This window comes from Cebidichthys violaceus, unplaced genomic scaffold (genome assembly GCF_023349555.1).
Source record: "Cebidichthys violaceus isolate CVI_PGR_0920_01 unplaced genomic scaffold, fCebVio1.0.p SCAF_27, whole genome shotgun sequence".
NCBI classification, from domain to species: domain Eukaryota; kingdom Metazoa; phylum Chordata; class Actinopteri; order Perciformes; family Stichaeidae; genus Cebidichthys; species Cebidichthys violaceus.
In genome coordinates this window covers 832,456-852,608 of record NW_027176450.1, presented here as the reverse complement: position 1 = coordinate 852,608, position 20,153 = coordinate 832,456, and the positions used below count along the sequence as shown (strand labels likewise).

At 44.4% G+C, this 20,153-nt stretch overlaps 1 protein-coding gene across 3 annotated transcripts in view; it reads left to right on the top strand.

Moving 5' to 3' along the window:
- Positions 1-20,153, top strand: part of med13a (mediator complex subunit 13a) — a 75,184-nt gene that overhangs the window by 1,021 nt on the left and 54,010 nt on the right. For all 3 annotated transcript variants that reach the window (XM_068721173.1, XM_068721174.1, XM_068721172.1), the window contains 2 exons: positions 8,400-8,634; positions 19,904-20,072. In XM_068721173.1, coding sequence (XP_068577274.1) covers positions 8,400-8,634; positions 19,904-20,072 — 404 coding nt within the window. The remainder of the gene's footprint in view (positions 1-8,399; positions 8,635-19,903; positions 20,073-20,153) is intronic.

Here is a 20,153-nt window from a genome sequence, read left to right as displayed (position 1 = left end):
TCTCTCCTCGACACCTTGTTTATTATTAACTTGCCATCTCGTTCTCATTACATTTCCACTATGTTGTTATCAAGCGGTGACCCGCTAAAGCAAACACCACATGCACTTCAGTTTGCAACTTTAACTTCTGTTTGCGGAGACTAAGAGAACCGCTGAGCTTTAGCTGTGGAATACTGTGTTGTTGTTTTTTTTGCACAACACTGACAACTCCTGGAGGGACGAACGTCAATGCCTAACTTGCACACCTTGAGGATAAAAACACGCCCCTTACGCTTTGCCCAGAAAGCTCTTTTTGATGTTGTTGTTGCAACAAGCATGCAACAAGATCTTTTGTGGTAACAGTATTGGTTTGCAAGCGTTAATTATTGATGTAATATCTCATCATCTTGTTTGTCAGTGCGGGCTTAATCTCCTCGGACTTCATTTTCTAGTATTCACACCAACTAGGGCACTGGCCGCCAGGCTGATTATATAATCTGTGACATGCATTCCTGGGCATTACAGACATCTAGGTAACTACATGTCTGAGCTACACTGTCTACTACTCTATAGGTTGTGATGAAGCGTACATTGTATTCCCCTTTCTCTATCTCTTTATCATATGTTGTCACTTGTGGCCAGCTGACATTAACCTAAATACACATGGGATATGTAGTGCAGTGAGCATCCACCGTGTAGTCCACAGTCTTCAGTCGTCACCCTGGCATTATATGGAAAGGTGTTGCTTGTGTGTGCAGCTCCACTTGTGGCTGTATAACCAGGAACGTGGTTCGGAATGCGTTTGTTGTTGCAGTTAATAGGCTTGTGAGCAGGCTTAACCACACTTTGACTTGTAGGTTAGCTGAAGAGTGTAATGCCTACCTGCTCGAGCTCCTCTGAACATCCTGCTTCCCAAGCTGGAGATGTGTTTTCTCGAAGGCTAAAATGTCACCCTTCCAGAAAGTAGAGTTATGTTATAGATTAAATGACACAGGACCACTTTGCGGTACAGTGCCACAAGTGAAAGACCACAAAGTACATTGATCCTAGATTGATTTAATGTGTATGCAGAGGAAATGTTGTTCAACGTAAAGTGAGCGGCAGGATTCGAAAGGCCTCAATAGTAATGTTGACACAAAATGTAATATAATAACAACATAATGAAGCACTACACCGCTCATGCCTCAAATTGACAAAGCCTCCAAGCTGTCCGCCCCCCCCCAAAGGTAACATTTTATTGCAGAAAAATCCCCACTCTCTCAATACTACTTAGTTGGGTCGATTGTGTGTGCTGAACTCGTAATTACAATGTTTACGACGGCACTTGAAGGCAGCGTTGGCCACAGTGGACAGCAGAGGTAGAGGCTGGTAGTTGTGGTGCTGTGCCTGTCTGGCTGACATTTTCCTGCACACTGAGACTAAGCATAACACCACTGCTGTTATGACTCACTCACTGAACAGACTCCACTTTGTGGTTTTATGGTGAAAGAATGCGAACACATTGTGGGACTTTTTCTCCCTCTTCGTTTTTCAGTGGATAGTCTTCTCTGGAGTACGATTTTACTTGTTGCATACTTTTAGTTTTTTGGCATTTCAAGTGGGCTTATGGGAATTAACTTGGTGTGTGAATTCAGTCTAGTCTGTTTCTGTATTATTATGGACCTACGTAGCTGACATTTGTAGTTTGAGCTTCCATGCATTTCAGCCCTGAAGGTTCTCAGATTAAAGAAGCACTCTGCAGAAGTGATCTGTTTGGTGACTGCATCGTATGTGACAAGAGCTCTGTTTTAATTTGAATCTTCTTCAACCAAAAATGCCAACACACACTTGCTTAGTCTTATGTGTGCTGAGTGACGGGGTAAAGCTGAGGGAGAGGTGACAGACAGGAAGAAAGACCTGGTAGGAGAGGAGCATCTGCAGCATGATTTGAGGGGCTTCACCTGTTGCTTGTCTCATATCGTGAAAGGCAGGAAGGCAGCTGTTTGAACACAGCGCTCCCTACTGAGACCCAGAACCCTAAGTGGCCAGAGGGAAGGTGAGCAGCTGGGATAATCAGGGGTCGTAACCCCCCCCCCCCCCACACACACACACACACACACACACACACACACACACACACACACACACACACACACAAGTACGTGTCACCTCAAGGAAGGAGCACTTCCGCGCTGTATCCAGCTCCTACGTCCTTAGATTCCACAGCAGCGTTGTTTTTGGCTTTCGAATCTGAAAGATAAAACTTCTCATGACCCACGAGCAGTTGCTTGCATACTTAAGTATTTGCTAAGATGCAGGCAGGTGGCGAAATTGAAAGTTTCATAGAAGAGAATCGTGTGTTCGAGGCTCACTCGTGCAGAGCTTGGCCGTTATCCGTGGCACCGTCTGCTTCTGCACACAGGCTGTCACTCGTGTATTTTGAACGGACAGACGGAACAACTGCAGAAGGCACAGTCATCCTTGGCAGAGCAGATTGCCTCGTGAATATTGTTGGTGAGGAGCGGAGTGCTGACGGGTCCAGTTGTTGAGAGAGGGGCTCTTCAGTTCTGCCTCTTCAGGCTCAGGAATACCTAAAGACAGAAGATCACTTTCATATCTATTGTCCATAGGTTGTATACACAATCACAGAGCAGGGGGACAAAACTACAGGCAGTGTGACTTTCTACACCAAAACTTCTGACTTTTTGGAGTGCTATTGAAAATGCAGTTTAACGTCAGTTTACTTCTTAAATGATATAGCCTGTTGTCCAGCTAGAGAGATGGCTTGTTTCAGAAGAAGTCTCTTCAAAGACTTCTAAAGTCATATTTAAAGCTGGAGGAAGTTGTAGATGCATTGTGTTACTAGAGTTAATTGTAAGTTGATTCCAATCCTTGCAATCACTCTTTGTTTCCCTGTTTCAAACCCAGAACTGAGCGGTGCAACACATGCCTTAACAGATCATCTCTGCGTCCAGTCGATGATGTGCAAACACAAAGATAAACGTCTAGTCTTTGAACAATCAGCAGTGCAAATACTTGGCTTTTTTCCCCTGTGTAAACAAAGCGGGTCGAGAGAACTGTTTCGTTGAAAGTGTCTTCAGACATTTTTTGTTTAATTCATAATAATAATAAATAATACGAACGCATTACTCTCTGGAGCTGCTTCCGATCCTCACTTTCTCAAGCGTGCGGCCGTACTGTATACGTGGTGAGACTACCGACTGACCAGAACCCCACAAACGTCATGTGTTTTGAACTTCACAGAGTTTCAGTTTCTCCCCACATTCACACAGTATTGAGCTCAGCATCTCACTGGGATTGTGAGGTAAAACTCGTTGGCCTTTTTTGCTCTCTCGCATCCAAGCAGTGCAGAAGAGAAAAGAGCGCTCTGAATGTCAGCGAGCACTTTTCAGCTCCACACTGCAGCTGGGCCACATCATGTATCGCATAAATTGTTCTTTCACTGTAACAAAACGTTTGCAGCACCTTTTCTTTTCTTCAGTGAAATTCAGTATTATTGCTGCAATTTCAACAATGAAGCCCCTGAACAGAAAACTGTTGATTTAAATGTCCCTAATTGTAATAACTGTGCTGTGTGAGATGCACCTGCAGTGATCGTTATTTCAGAGAAATGATTGGAGAGAACTGAAGTAGATGTGATGCTTTTAATAATGATCTAGTTATCTCATTTCAGATAATAGACACAAAGCATCCAATAAGTCATTTATTACTGAGGATTTCTTGCTGACAGTAACACACCTCTATAGCACAGTTGCTGTAGTGAAGGTTTGCATTGTGCCATATATTCTAAAGGAAAGATTCATAATGTATTCAATTGCCTACTTGGCAGAGAAACTGCAGCATAGATGCAAACGTCCCGATGGTGGCAGAAACAGTCCCAGAAAGAAGTGATGAATGGAACTGTAATGTAAGATGAATCGTCTGGCCTTCTGCTCTCGTAGACCGTTGTATTTCATCCGCACATTAACAGCAGCGGCGGCGGCAGCATTAATCAGTATTCCAGCTGCGACTGCTACTACAGCTGCTAAATTTCAGAGAGGAGGCAGGTCAAAGTTTCCGTGCCCACAGGATGTGGTCGGTTGGTTCAAGTTGCCCTGCGTGAACAGTTGTACCGCAGTCACTGTGGTCAATAACAACAAGCGTGATGGTGTTTTCTCTGTGTGCCTTTTTTAAAAGTCACCTGACACCAGGCTGACCGTTTATCAAACTGTTAAACCATCTCTTGTTCACGTGCACATAGAGAAGTTTGTTTGCTTGAATTCGGAGATTGCCTTTTTTTTTCACCTGTCAGCTGAAACTGTGTGTCATTGTCAAATGTGGTGTTTTTAATTCTATCTTTACTTAATAAACACACTTAATTGATTAGTATTAGTTGTCATCAGTTGGGCTTATGTTCATTTGATTGACTATAGTAATTGTTTCAGAACAGATTGTAACTGCTTAATTGCTGTACTCAAATTTGATTTAGTTGGAGATTGGAGAGAGAGAGCAGCTTGCCTTGCCCTATATTCTTTTGTTCTTGTAAATGTAACGTCTACTTGGAAGATGATACAGCAGGAAATGTTTAGGTCGAGTGGCCTCTCAACTCTTTACTCTCACTCTATATGTGTCAAGGCAGTTTCATAGGACTTCATGATGATGCAAATTCAAGACAGCTTGCAGCACATAATCATGTCAAAGTGTGATACTAAAATGTATGAGGAGAAGAGGCCCGTAATATTATCTGCGAGGCACTCCTGAACACAGCCCTGTGCATGATGAAACACACCTTACCGCTGGAGTCTGGTCAGTAAGATGATGGGGGGTGTTCACATCTGCACTGCTTACGTTCTGCTTTCACAGTTAACCATCACTCCCGCCCTCCCCTTTGCATTGTGTGCACAGATGTTTCCTGGCGAGATGCAGGTGTACTGTGGTGCTTCTCACACTCCAGCAGGAAGGAGCAGCCTAACTGCTGCAGCTCTGTCGATGCACACGGACTAGCTCTGCTGTCTGCACCCTTGGAGCCTGTCCTCAGCATGTGTAGCACCTCTTGAATTCCTTAACCAATCTGGCCCGAGCGCCCCCACCGGCGGGGGCGACGCATGCATCCAAAAATGAATCCACTCATAACGTGCACTCATCAGTAACGAATATAATGATGCCGCATACCTGCTCAAACTGCAGCTCCTGCGCTACAAAGTCATCTCAGCTGTTTGTACACACTCCAAACACAACATATGACAAAGCTACGTATAATACCAAGTAACACAATTGATATAGCTCCCCCTAGGCAGTCCCACTCGCCACATTTATGCCAATAACGTTTTGAAAAATGAATTCAATGCTAACACTCGTTAGCTTAGGAGATCGCTAGCGACCAGACGGTGGCAGCCATTTTTTCACATTCCGCTACGACACATCCTCGCAGATTTACTTACAAAACAAAGCCATCATCATAATCCGCATAATCGATCACATCATAAACCAGCTCCTTACTTTGAGAAGTTCTGCAGCAAAAAAAATTATTAATCCGTTCATGTTTACTGTCCATCTGTTCATCCCATCATCCTCTGTTTGAATTCAAAGCTGGCGCTGCTGTCGTGTGCCTTGTGTGCCTGCTAGCGGAGGGGGCAGGGTTATACGTCTCAGCAAATCGGATTTGAGAAATTTGACACTCGGGTTATTAGTTTTTATTTTCTGATTGGCTAACGGATTCTGTCAATCAAAGTCACGTTAGGTTGTTTCAACAGAGCAGGCTGTTACGCGTCTGTGGAACGTTCATTGGGTCAAATCGGCCCTTCACACAGGCTGAAAGGCCCTGGAGGATAAAAAAAACTTGAATTCAGACGATAAAATCCCATAGATGACAAACATTAACAGTCTCAGAGAGGATCCAGGCTCTCAAAATGATGCCAAACTGCTGCATATGGATAGATTGAACATTATTAATGATAAAAGAAGTGAAATATATAATTATATAGTATATAAAATTACAATGAAACAGCTGGAACAAAATTACATTTTGGTTGACCTCGTTTGATCTCTCCGTACTAGATCAAGATGTACTCGATAAAGCTTCACTTTATCAAAGTAAAAATTTGTTTAGAGACCCTCAACATATAGTTCTATGATCTGGGAGAGCTGGAAAGCTTGGACCTACATGATTTCTAATAAAGAAATATCCTGAAATTGCTTTTTCTTTCCATTCGAAAATTTGAATTTTCAATTTGTGCTGTGTGCCATCTTAATCTACTCTTAACCAGTAACATATATACTGATATTTACACATATCAACACATCTCACAAGTGTTAGGGTTATTTTACTACCAACAGTATTAAAATAGCTCTTAAAGTTGCAACGCTACACTCATTATCGTATTGGTATGCTATTTTCGAGCTGAGGGCCTAAAAATCGGTCTAGGGTCCAAAAGGGTGTTCATCAGAGCTCACGATGCTTTGATCATGCATCCATACAAATGCTGTGTTTAAGGGAGATATGTGGATGTCCAATCGGTGTCGAAGCAATAACTTCCTCAGTGCGTGCTATATTGACCTGTAAAGCAGAGTTCTTCTGCTTGCGGAGCCCTGCCGGCGGTGCCTACATGTACCAGGATGCATTGCTCTGAGCTTCTCTGACGCTCGAAAGGTTCCCGCCGGCCGTGTCCTCTTGCACGGCTAATGCAGCCGCGACCTCTGCCTTTCTGCGCCGACTTTCTTCGGCCACGTACGCTGAATATCCCATAGGCGGAGATTACCAATCAAAGCTGGGATAGCAGCCTGTAGTTCCTCCTTGTCACTGCCGCGTCACATGACGCCGCTGGATGCAGGAAGAACAACAGATTTTTCACCTGCAAACTCAGCTTTCTGGGTCAATACAGCGTGCACCGAGGAACTCAATGCTTTGATCGACTACATTTAGCATCAACACCGATTAGACATCAGTAAAATAAAGTTAGGATGACTCTTTGGGCTTTTGTGTGCCTCCCTTGAGTTAGTGGTGAAGAACAAGTTCCACACATGCTTTGTGGTTTTTGATGATGCATACAGTGCATACTTCATAAACCAGCTTGCCTGTATGCTGCTGTGGTGTATTAATTGGACATGTGCAGGAGTCATAAATATAGTCAACATTATTCCAACCTCAGGCTTATTAATGATGTGTGTGTGTGTGTGTGTGTGTGTGTGTGTGTGTGTGTGTGTGTGTGTGTGTGTGTGTGTGTGTGTGTGTGTGTATGTGTTCCATCTTTATTGCTTACTAACTTGTTGTTGTGATCCCGCTCTGCTCCAGCTGACGCCACACAATGCTCTGTTTTGACAGTCCCCAGCCCCCCTCCCACCACAAATCTCCCAGCTTATCCCTAGCCAGGCGAAACACCACCGCATCGCCACAACCACGGGTAATCACTTGTTCAGGCTCAGTGCCTCTGCTCTTGAGTTAAGATATCCCCCTGAATTGTAATGGATTAATTGGTTGAATATACAGGGGGACAGTTTGCCAACTCAGCCTGAACGGTATAGGTTTAAACGGCATGAAAATGAACAGTCCATGTTCCCACAGATTACTTGAAATGTCTACAGGGACAGATAGAGGACCAAGATTGCCAGCGGAAATGGGGCTGTACGCCTACGGCCCTGTGTGTGTGTGTGTGTGTGTGTGTGTGTGTGTGTGTGTGTGTGTGTGTGTGTGTGTGTGTGTGTGTGTGTGTGTGTGTGTGTGTGTGTGTGTGTGTGTGTGTGTGTGTGTGTGTGTGTGCGTGTGTGCGCGCGTTTCTACATGTTGAGGTCGACATGGGTTGTCTGTCGGCGCTTGGATGATTAGCAGCAGTGCTAGCTAGCAATGGAGCGTAATGTTCCTGCTTTAACACTTAATAACCCCGCCGGTGATTTACTGCCTATGAGGCTTTTTCCTGCATTTTTTGTTCTCTCTATAAAAGCCAGACAGCGTTTATAGAAAGGCAAAGCACCCCACCAGCACTCACCAATAATGAGGATTAAGGTGGAGAGAGCACATTTACCAGCATTAGTTCTTTCCTATTTGTGTTTTGGACATGTTGTTCGTGGTGATATTGAAAGCACCTGAGGCACAAGTACACAGTTCTTTGCAGAAACAAAAAAACGTCCCAATTTTTAAGGGCAATTTCTTTTCTTTCTTCTTTTTCATCAACACACAATGGGGCTCGTGTTTTGTCATTTACTTTGTATCTTTCAATCTTTCCCTTTCTCTTTGTTTTTCTCCCCCTAGTTTTGACAGCCCAGGTGTGTTATTGTCAGAAGTAGTTGGTGGGTGAACTGCCCCATAAAAGAGGATTAATACCTGCTCTTTACACTGTGCTCAGCACATGTTTACTCCGAGGTGCTGAGTGGATCCTGAAGCAGCGACTCTGCACACTGACCGTCTCTTTCTCTTCCTTCTCTCCCCCTCCTCTCTTGTCTTGCAGGCTGACTTAACAGGGATCAAATGGAAGAGGTTCGTGTGGCAGGGTCCCACCTCCGCGCCCATCCTCTTCCCAGTGACGGAGGAGGACCCCATCCTATGCAGCTTCAGCTGCTGCCTGAAGGCCGACGTGCTAAGCGTATGGCGGCGCAGTCAGCGGCCGGGGCGGAGGGAGCTTTGGCTCTTCTGGTGGGGGGACGACCCGAACTTCGCTGACCTCATCCACCACGAGCTCGCAGGTGGGGGCTTTTTGGCAAATTGAAATGATTTAAAAGAGAGAGCGAGAGAGGACTGCTGTTCTATGTTTGAGTCTGTACTAGAAATCCATGAATATGAAAATCACCTCCCCATTCCGTTGCATCTTTTTGTTGGATTCTCTCAAGGTTATAAAAGAAAAAAGAGTGATGGCTGTAAAAGATAATAAGGAAGTGTGGAGGGCTCGCAGCTTTTGTAAGAGACGCACTTGAACATCGATCACCCTGTCAAGATGCGTTATTGGTCGTACAATGAAAAATTATAGAGATTCTGCTGCCTGATTGTCAGGTAGGCACAGGGGAGGCACCTTGTAAGTGAGAGCCTCAGGGAAGTGTTCAAATCTGTGTAATCTAATACCCCCTACACACACACACACACACACACACACACACACACACACACACACACACATATATACACGCACCCTCCTCTGACTGATGAGCTAGCCGGCCAGGCTGGTAGTGCCAACACCTGTACGGTGACTCCCTCTCACACGCTGGGCTTCACACAGTCTCATCATGTGTGTTCGAGTTCGGCATCGTATCTTTAGTCACCGCTGCCCGACAGCAGATGAGGCAACACCGTGCATTTTATTTTGAACAAGTAGAACAAGGAATCTAAAGTCACATGGTGGCATTCCACAAAGGATGAAGAGTAAAGGTATAAAACGCTGGGCTCAGTCCGATTTATAACTGGAGTGAGAAACGCAGCATGCAGGAGCACCCATGCAGAAACGAGGCAAATGCATCCCCCCTTCCTCTCCTCTCCTCCCCCTTCAGTAACGGTAACATTTAGCAGTGGAAGATAGGGAAAGGACATCTTTATTCATGCTCTCTGCCATGCAAATTGAACTTTGGAGTCCGAGCCAAGCACAGCCCGCCTGTGACCCTCCTTCATTATGAGACATTGTGCTTGAAATGGACTCAAAATGGGAACCGAAGGCTACGACGGTCCGCTCATTCAGCCCTAACGGGTCCTGGTAATTACCTGAAGCATCTGGCTCAGGCCCGCTAATAGAGTGTGCTACATTTCAAGTGGGCGAGGGTGGTATGGATTTGGACGATGTTGGAGTCGCTGCCGTGTTCTTGATCTGGCTTTGGGGAGATTAAACGTGATATTGTTTGTGTGTCAGGAGATAGAAATTACATAATTGAATATTGACCAGGAAATCTTGGCTGCGTTTTTCCTTGGGGCTATTTTAAAAACAAAATCATGAATCATGTTTTTTGCAGGTCTTGTTTTTGATGTGGCTCTCTTTGAATTTTTTATTAAAACACAAACCTAGAGCACATGTATTTCTCTTGAGGGTGATGTTGACGTGGACACCCACAGAGATGTGCACCCCGAGGACCTGATGAGCTTTTCCACATTCCACATTCCCCACTCCCCGTGTTTGTCAAGTGTTTTGCACCCTGGCTCAACAGTGTCTCGGTGTGAATGTTTCCCAGATGGGTGGTATTATCCATGTTTCCTGTTTTGGAAGCTGTGACTCCCTTCTCTCCAGTGGAAGGTGTCTTCCTCCTACTTCTTGAGCCTTTCCCCCTCCTGTAGCTGCTCTGTGTGTAGCTGCTGTGTTGCTTTGTCAGTGAAGTGAAGCAGAGCAGCCTCTCTAGATGGATCTAACGACAGCCAGAGGGCTTCTTTTTCTCCTCTAACCTCCACTCTGCAGCTGCTGATCAGTCTGTTCAGAGTGGTGTGTCCTGAGACCTGATGACACAGCTGAGACGGGGGACGGAGGAATGTCAGGACCTCTGTCTGGATGGCTTTACCTGTGTATGTGCACCTGGGGAGGGGACGCTGCTGTCCTCTTCCAGGGCCCTTTAAGGCGCTAGTACACTCTGAACTGCTTGTTAGATGGCTAAATAGCTTATTGAACCCTCTGTCTGTCAATTTCTGTCACTTTCCCAAACTGTCAATCTGACATTCACACCCACTTCATGCCGTGATTGGCTTGCTATGCCGAGGTGAGAAGGGAGCCAGGGTTTGAACTTCTCTCTCTCTCTCTCTCTTCTCTCTCATACTTCTGTCTGTCACTTCTCCTGAGAACAACACTATGAATGCCTGTCAGGAGAGACTGTCTAAAAACTATGCGCCGTTTCCCCCGTATTTAAACAGTGTCAACATCGTCTCCTCCTCTCTGTGACGATCAGCTGTTCACCCTGCCTTCGAGTGTGGCTGTTCTGACCCGCTATGAACCGCCTTCAGCCGTGGTTCGAGAACACGTCGTGCGAACCAGGTCTTTCGCTCTAGAATAATTCCACCCATAGTGCAGTAGACTGCACTAAAAAAAACGTGATCAGGGATCTGTAAAAGTTATATTGGCTCTCTTTCTTTCATCCGATCCGTGACTCTGATCCGTAATACGATCCGAACTGTGAGTCTTATGATCCGTTGCACCGCTATCTAAGAGCCACGTTATTTCCTGCTGACCATCTAACTGGGAGTAAGGGGATGTCACGTGAACGCTGATAGAATTAGGTTTTCTTGGTCCTCTGTAGGGATGGGTCATGATATCGAATTTTCAAATAGTCATTATATTATGAAAAAGTTTGAGCGGGAGATTGGAGGGAATAAACTGTGCTGTGAGCGAGGACTGCAAGTTATCACCGATCCCCTCGCATGCCTTGTCTTCTGGCCGGTAAAACGCGGTTAGCGCTCAGTTCAGTGCTTTCTGCACGAAGGCATTAAAGCTTTTTTACAGCGCTGTGAGATGTACTACGATGCTACTGTACACACAATGCGTTTGTATACCAGCGAGCGTTGTCCATGCAGTCAATGACGGGACCTGCTCAACTGAAATGTCACAACTGTTGTTGCCTTTGAACCACCACACACACTATTTTCCAGCGGTTCAATGTATTTTCTTTTTGCCTTTTGTCCTGGCTTGGGATTAAAAAGCTTTTTTTCCTTTTGTGTATTCAGCCTCTTTTTAGTCTTATGGCAATGTTGGCGGTAAACATGAAAATCCGCTCTTTTCCTTCCCCCCCCTTCCTCCCTCATTAGATTAGCGGCCTGTGCAAGTCTTTTAATTTTGAGCAAGTGCCATTTCTGTATACCAGCGTGCCAGTAATCCCTTCTCTCCAGGGAGATGAGAGGAGAAGGAGTGAACTGGAGAGATGAAGAGTAGTGAAGGGTGGAAAAACTTGAGGGATCTTTTAATGTCTGCTGCTTAATCACCATTGAAGGAAGGGTAACGACCAAGCCCCTCCCGCTCTACACTGTTGGACAACTCCCTCTTGCTCGTGCTAACACATGAGTAAAAACCAATTCTAATCTTCCCCTGGCCATGTACAGAAATGATTCCCAACAAGTGAGCTGCTGAATTAAACGGCTTGCCTCCCCCCCTCCCACTGGTTGAGTATAGGCATGCATTCTTATGCAAATGCAATGCTCTCTTCATCGTCATCTTGCCTCAAAAGCTGGTGGAATCAACTGATCAGAGGCATTCAAAGCGAAGGATAAACAGTTGCCTTTACCTCCTATCAGATCTCTTTTTTTTGGGCTGTTAGAAATAAGGAATGGATGTCTGTCTGTGAGGCTAATTGCTCCGTCGTACATTTCTTACTCGTCTGTCCTGGTCTCTTTTCCCATAGCGTCTCTCCCAGTACGAGTCCCGGTGGGGCTATCGCCGCTGACAGTCTGGCGCCATGTTTCCCTCTTGGGTCTTTCCTAGTTCACTGTTCCCTCAGCTGCATGTGACTCTAGAGTGATGGGCTTCACGTTGCAGTCGTTCGTTACCTTTCTAATAAAGTCGAAAGGGGAAACTCAAAGAACACGGACGTAGGAGAATTCGGCAAACATTTGTTTTCATGAAAGTCATTTTGGTGTTGCTTGCTTGTAAGCGAGTGAAACATCTATCCATGCACATTGCTCTCCTGGAGCATCAAGGCTGGGATTATTAGTTGCCTAATGGGAAGGTTGAAAAGGGAGAGATGGTCATCTGCTGTCCAGCACAGGTTATCAGTGAGCCATCTCCACCACGCTCCCTGGAGCTCGCACATCTATTCATCACCGGGCGTCGGGTCGGACCTCTAGAGGGCGACTGACAGAGAAACGGTGGGGGATGGAAGTAGAGGACTGCATTTAAATGGTCTGTCTCCTCCGCCAGTTGATGAACACTCTGTTTGGGATCCATCCAGTGATGGAGGGAAAGCTTAATGTAACAGCTCTAGTTGAGCTTGTTTTGCACAATGATCTTCTGACCATTTTTTTTTTTTTTTTTTGCTGGTATGCAGTAATTCTTGGATTATTTTCTAGCTTTGCCAAGTTCTGTTCTTGTTTTAGCTCTCTCCTCTGTGCCTTTTCAAATCAACGGTGAAATAAAAACAACCCTGCTATGCACCCCAGGGCAGAATATCCAGTTCCAAAGGGCATATTTCAGTAGTCTGCGAGGGCCCTGTTGGCTGAAGGTTTCACCATTTTTTTTTTTCCTGTCTTCTGCGAGGAGCTCACAACTTCAAAATCATTGAACGGCCTTCATACCTGTGAGCTGTACTCCGTTTGAAGCACTGCTTCAATACAGATGTTTGTTAACAACAACCAAAACATCTGTTGACATTATGTCTGCTTTTTATTTCAGTACCTCTGAGTCTTGTTGTCTGTAACTGCATACCTGCGTGGTGAAAGAATTGATCTGTTGATTGTATGTAAAACGAACTTAAACCTTTTAAAGGGAAAAAAGATGATGTTGATGGTAAATTAATTTTACTGGTGAAAAAACATGTTTATAATGCCACGTCTTATCTAGCTTTTATTGGTTTTAAATCATAACAAACAGCAAAACATGTGAATCACTCGACTCAAATCAGGTGAATATTATGAATCAACTTTACTTCTAGTCGTCTTCATCTTCACGGTCATCATACTTGATCATTTCATTGCATCATATCTAGTTTTTTAATTTTGGGCATCATTTGCATGATCAATGGCAGGAAATACAAAAGTGTTCTTGGACATTTTAAGCTGTAAATTGAGAGGCTCAGGCATAGCTTGTGTTTTCCACACAGTCCTGTTACGTTGACAACATGGCCTGTTTTAGTGTGTTTGCGATTCAGTGGACTTTTTAACGCTTTCTGTAAAATCGTCAAGTTGCTGCCCCTGTTTTTTTAAAGTAGCCCGTCTAATGAAGAAAAAAAAAAAAATAAAACTCAGATGAAACTACTACCAAGTTTATGTGACGCTGAACATCAAAATGCATTTAGAAATGCAAACCGATCTTCCCGACATGCGATCGGTTTAAGATTCAGCGAGTGGTTGTCAAGTATCCTTTTAAAATGACTCAGCAGGCTGATTAGTGGCTGTGTGGCATGCTGAACTGTTGCACATACTTTAAAAAAAAAAATTGTTTTCGATAATCCTCATTAAACAGCTGTGACTTTAAAACACCAGTTGTTTTCAAAGTCAATAAATCCTGATATGTGGTGCTGCTGCCGCTCTTTTTCTTCTCTTGTTGTCATAAGCCCATCAGTAACAGTATCTGCTGTTCCTCCACTTGTCTGCATTGATAAACCTGCCTGTGGACCGTAATCTTCATGACTTGACAAATCCTGACAGTATGAAAATGTGGGCTCATATTTGTCTATTACAGGGCCATATTCTTACAGCAAAATGTCAAGCCTTCAGTTATGTGGTTGTCTGACTCTGCACTTGCAATCCTATTTAAAAGACTGTAAGAGCATGTCTGCTTTCTTGGATGGTGACAGGAGCGATGACACACAGAAACGAGTGCGATACAGACTCGGTCCCACAGCGATGTGAGGCCCACAGTAACACTGCAGTGGAGGCCCCAGACAAGGATTCAGAGTGGAGAAACGCCACGCGCTCTTTAGAATCCCCAAATGTTATTGACTTGGACAGCCCGAGAAATTCAAAGTGAATTTTGGAATCTCCGCGCTTTCGCTGTAAACATTGGACCGGAAAGTGTCTCGGCCGTGAAATCCTGGCTGTGGCTAAAACCAATTACAAACCGACTGAGAACACATAATTGGGGCAGGAAACAGTGCTTTCTGGAATGACATTTAAAGATCCTGTTAATACAGTGAAAGGGTTTTTTCTCTTTTAGCTCTTCTCTCAGGCACGTTGTTATTTTCTATACTATTTGATCTCTAGTAGTTTTGGCGAAGGTTTGTTGGTGTGGTGGTCACACAGAGGCCATGAATGTGTATCAAAGATAATTAGTCAGTGATACACTTGGCTTAGGATTTATGGTGCTTTCTCTCTTTTTTTTTTCCACTTCAAAGATGGTTCTAAACTTCAGTGTGCGACGTCGAGAATGATGAATAGATAAACCCAGAGCAGCCCACAGGAGAAAAAAGTAGAGGAGGCCGATGGCTTTTGTGCTCGGGGATCAATTTTCCAGGGCTAATCTCCTTCCTGTGAACCACCCTCCGCTTTCCTCTTCTGCTCCTGCTGCAGCGCCGTCTCCTGCTTTCTCTGATAGATCTCCATTGACCGGCACAGCGCAGGGACTCCACCATGCATGCAGCTCTGGCCCATGGGTGCAGTCTCCCTCTCCTCTCTCGCTATCCGTCTCTCTCTTGCTTGAGAAATATTCATTAATTAGTAATGGAGCTTTTACAGAGCACTAGTGGTTCTGGTTCTGGTTCTTTCTCTTTCTTTCTTTCTTTCTTTCTTTCTTTCTTTCTTTCTTTCTTTCTTTCTTTCTTTCTTTCTTTCTTTCTTTCTTTCTTTCTTTCTTTCTTTCTTTCTTTCTTTCTTTCTTTCTTTCTTTCTTTCTTTCTTTCTTTCTTTCTTTCTTTCTTTCTTTCTCCCCCCTTGCAGATAAGGAGGAAGTGGAGGAGAGGAGAAAACCTTCTGTCCAGGCTTGGTAGAATCCCCCTGAGCTCAGTCGATCACAAGGCATTAATCTTGCTGTTTAATGACCGACTGCTGCTCTAATTGCTTATACACAGATGAGCAACTGGGGGGGGGGGGCCTCAAGCTCAAGGGGCCTCAAGCTCAAGTATTTTTTTCCTTTTGCGTTTACTAATTTTCATAACTTTCTTGTTAGTTTATATGGCCTCCAGAAACACCCATGTGCCATTTTGTGGTATTAAGGTGCATGACAAGCGGAGCACTGATTGGATGTAGATGTTATAGGAAAGGTGTTGTGTGCTTCTGTGTCTGAAGGACTTTCCCTGCTGGAGGTATATGTGAGTATTCTTAATTGAGCTCCAGAGCTCTTCTAAAGGGCAGCTCATCCGGGCCTGCTGCACCGGGAGGCAGCGACGTGAAAGTGTCCCTGCCATCAGCTGAGCTCATAAATCTTTGTCCAAATGAGGCCGCTCATCTTAACGCTCCGCGCTCTGACCACCGCACACCCAGCCTCACAGCACATGTGAACTCACAGATCCATCACCAAGCTGGAATTTCGGGTCACGGGTTATTTATTTATATATTTTTGGGTACCTGAAGTGTTCATTATAACCACAGATGACACTTTAAAATGATGCGATGGTGATTACATATACAGCGGCACATTTTGGATTGCTGTAAACGCTCTCACACTACATGTTCATTACTTGTCAATCACAATGACACCGAATGTAAGCAAAGCAGCTCTAAACGCTGCTAAAGAAACTACTCTACAGCTAACCTCGGTTATAATAATAATAATACTAATAATAATATCATCAGTGAAGTTATGGAGGCTATACACTTAATGTTACAAGATGTGTATTTATTTATAAATTAAATATGGCCTTAATTCATACATTTATTTATTTTTTTCTCTAATTGTTAATTTTGCACTAATGTTTCCAGTAAAATTTGAAAATACTAAGTATTTTTCAAGTGTTGATTCCACACAGGAGCAAACCAATATTAATATGAAATGACCTATATTGGAAAATACTTGTCAGCTGCATCCATAGCGATCACTTTCAGATAAGATAAGACGGTTAAACGGAGGATTTGGTCCGTTGTGTTTGTTGAATAGTTTTGTGCTGCTCTTTACTTTTTTACAGCTTGCATCAAGTGATGCACGACGGTACAAATTATGCTCCTTTTCAACTCCCTATATCTGCTGATTATCTTTAATCTTTCGGTACTTCACATGGTTTTCAATTCAGTCATAAGAAGCTGATGTTTTTTTTGATGTAGAGTAATGTTGAGAGCAAGTTCCTCAAGTCCTGTTACTTGTCCAGGATGTTTTTTTTTTTTTTTTGCATTACTAATCCCAGTGAGTGTGTGGGTGTTTCCATTGGACTCACAGACCTGCACTGCAACATTTTTTTGTCTGTGTCTGTCTGAAGAGGGGAGTGTTGCAGCAGGCGTTGCATGATGAACGTGAGGTCGTTAGGAACACTTGATGTAAACCAGACGCATGTTTGAGAGCTGCTTGAGGGAGAGACTGAGCAGGAACAAGTGACAGGGGGGAGGAGGAGGAGGTGTGGTCTTGGCAGAGGAAAGCAGATGGGATCACCACGGCACTTGATGTAAAAGTAGGCGTAGGCAGATATCTGCCACTTTTACAGAAGAGCCATCATCCACAGAGTACTGAAGCAGGACTGAAGGTTTAATTGCAAAGTGCAAACAGGGTTGACGTCTCTCTCGCCATAGATTTGAGCCCGGCTGCTCTCCTCATTTTCTCTCGTTTTTCAAACATTATCAGTCACACTGATCTGTCTCTTCAGCCAGCAGTAGTTTGACCTAAATCCTATTTTGTTTCTTTTTTTCTCGTCCTTCCTCTTAATCTGCTGTCAGTGCCTCAGTGCTCCTGCTTTCTTTTCTTGTTGACTTTTTGCCCTCTTGCCTGCCACGGCTCTCAGGATGGCCAGACCAGCTGCCGAATCACTCAAAGCAAACTTGGGGAGGGGAAAAAAAAGTTCTTGATCTCGTACATACTGTATCCCATCCACATTTACTAGAAAGTTAACTGTTTTTATACTGTTGTCGATTCACATTTATTCTGCAGTTGCTGTGGATTTTCTATGGGAAATTTATGTTTTCCTTCCTTTTTCCTGCCTCTGCCCTGCTTTCTGTGTTCCTGATCTTATCCCACAGTGTGTGTGTGTGTGTGTGTGTGTGTGTGTGTGTGTGTGTGTGTGTGTGTGTGTGTGTGTGTGTGTGTGTGTGTGTGTGTGTGTGTGTGTGTGTGTGTGTGTGTGTGTGTGTGTGCGCGCGCACCTGATGAATTAGTTTGTTGCTCTCAATATTATTGGGCATGCAGCCCTCTTCACTTGGCAGCTAGCCTGAGGTTGATTTCCCTCAGTTGCATGTAATGTTTTAGAGGCTAGTTGAACACCTACATTGCGTCCATGCAACATTGCCGTCTGTCTGCTCTAACTCAGGAGAACATAAAAGCTCTCAGCATCTCCTCAAACCAGCGTTTCAGACCTGCAAGGCTGGCACAGGGGCTCACAGTGTCTCTTTTGTTTAAGGAAGGAAATCAATGCAATTTCCTCTTTTGATAGCCCTGAAATCATCCAAATTTAAAATATCTTTATATCTTCTATCACATTACAGCAGCAAGCCAAGGACTCTCTTAATAATTAAATAGGTTTCGATTGACTTGCTTCTGGACCGGCGTGGGCCTCCCCGGTGCCCTCCAAGCCGACACAATGGGTGGGTCACACTCACACACCCGGTATTTATTTCGGCTGTGCTCAGACGGAGACGGCACACTCGGGGAGATGTTTGCTGGAGACTTGACTGAAAGGAGCTTAAGTGCTGTAGGATGTGAGCAGTGGCCGTTAATGAGATTAGAGCAGCGTTCAGGCTAGTGCAGAATGGGATTCAGACAGTGACTCTGATATGGGTGCAACGGTGCATTTATTCATCCTGAACAGCTCGGTGCAGGTTCGGTGCGACACATGAACCAAATAATTACAGTCCTGTGAGCCTAACAGTCTAATTACACTGTAACTCTTTGCAGGTGTGGAACAGAAACTCAGAAGTGTAAGTTGTGCCCGAGTGTTGGCAGTTTGTCGCTTTCTGTCTGTTGGCTGAACCCTGCTGGTTCGGTTTCTCTTATGCGCCGTTATACAGGCTGGGACAGTAAAGACCATCCCATATCACTCACTGTTTGAAAGCATCATGGTTTCCCAATAAATCATAGTATTACTGGACAATGACTGGCACACTGGGTACTCATTGAGTGTTACCAAGGGTCAACTAAAAACCGGTTACATCTTTGTTTCTGGAAGTAGCTACATCAAACTCTCCCCCATGGTGTTTTAGCAGCAACTCGCTAAAACCGCAACATTGTCGGTGGGAGAAGCACCGTTACACAATTGCGGAAATGTTATCATTATCAGTTTAGTAAAAAAAATGGTATTCATGCATTGCATGCCCAGTCACAATACAATGTTCCTGCATGTGCACAAAGATTTATTTTTGTGTAATTCCACATGTCTTTTTGACACATTTACAAAGGACAATGTCGATATTTACGGTGAAATAAATAGAAATACGATCTTGGTTTTCCCCGCTGACAAAACAAAACCGGGGCACTACTGAACTGTGAAACTTTAAGCTCCTAACCCCCCGGTGTCAAAAAGGGCCGAAAGCACCTGAAACCTCCACAACATGAAAGCAGGCAGCGGCAGGTTTCCTCCTGTTTGCATTTTCATCGCCCGAGTACAATCTTTTTGTGATGCCATTCCCAGATGTCACTTTAGATATGACTTACTGTTTTGCATTCCAGGAAATGTGGTCCAATCAAGGTGTCCAGTTTCAACCGGCAGGTTGATGGAATTGCCAGAGGGTGACCATGTCACAACTCTCCTTCAGTGATTGTTAGCGCGAGTGAAAGCACAAGAGCCTATTCAGAGAATTTTCTTAAATGCTTGAACTTGTTTTGCCTTCTTCAAAATAGAAAAAAAGAGTTTGTGATGTTTGCTGTTTACTTCTAAGTGAAACTTTTGTTCTCAATTTAAAGGCGAAGCCTGGTGATAAAATAACATGTATTACTTTACAGCTTGATATTGGTGATACAGTGTAATGTTGCAATATGTTTGGTATGACAGTTGGTGCTTCCACACTTCATCTTGTAAACATTGGATATCCCTATTGGTGACTGTGCCATCTGATGTGTGAGGCTGCTTTATGCTACGCCTCTACCACAGCCACCAGCATCATGCACCATTCTTGCTGTAGCAGTGATTTGAGTTTTATGTGCTGTCAAGATTGACGTTGTTTGCCTTGGAGAGTTCTTACAGGTTTGTGAAAATGGCACCAAAACCCTGAAAGCTTTCCACTCCTCACATTTTTTTCTGTCTCTCTCTTTCTCTCCCTTCTTCTTTTCCTCTCTAGCCGAGGACGATGGGCTGTGGGAGAACGGGCTTTCCTACGAGTGTCGCACACTGCTGTTCAAAGCCATCCACAACCTGCTGGAGCGCTGCCTCATGAACCGCAGCTTCGTTCGCATCGGCAAGTGGTTCGTCAAACCCTACGAAAAGGATGAGAAGCCCATCAACAAGAGGTACGTTGGCTCCACTGGTTCTGCTCCATGTTGTCCCTCCTTTTATGGCAGTGCTCTGCACCTGGACCTGCACTTTGGAAA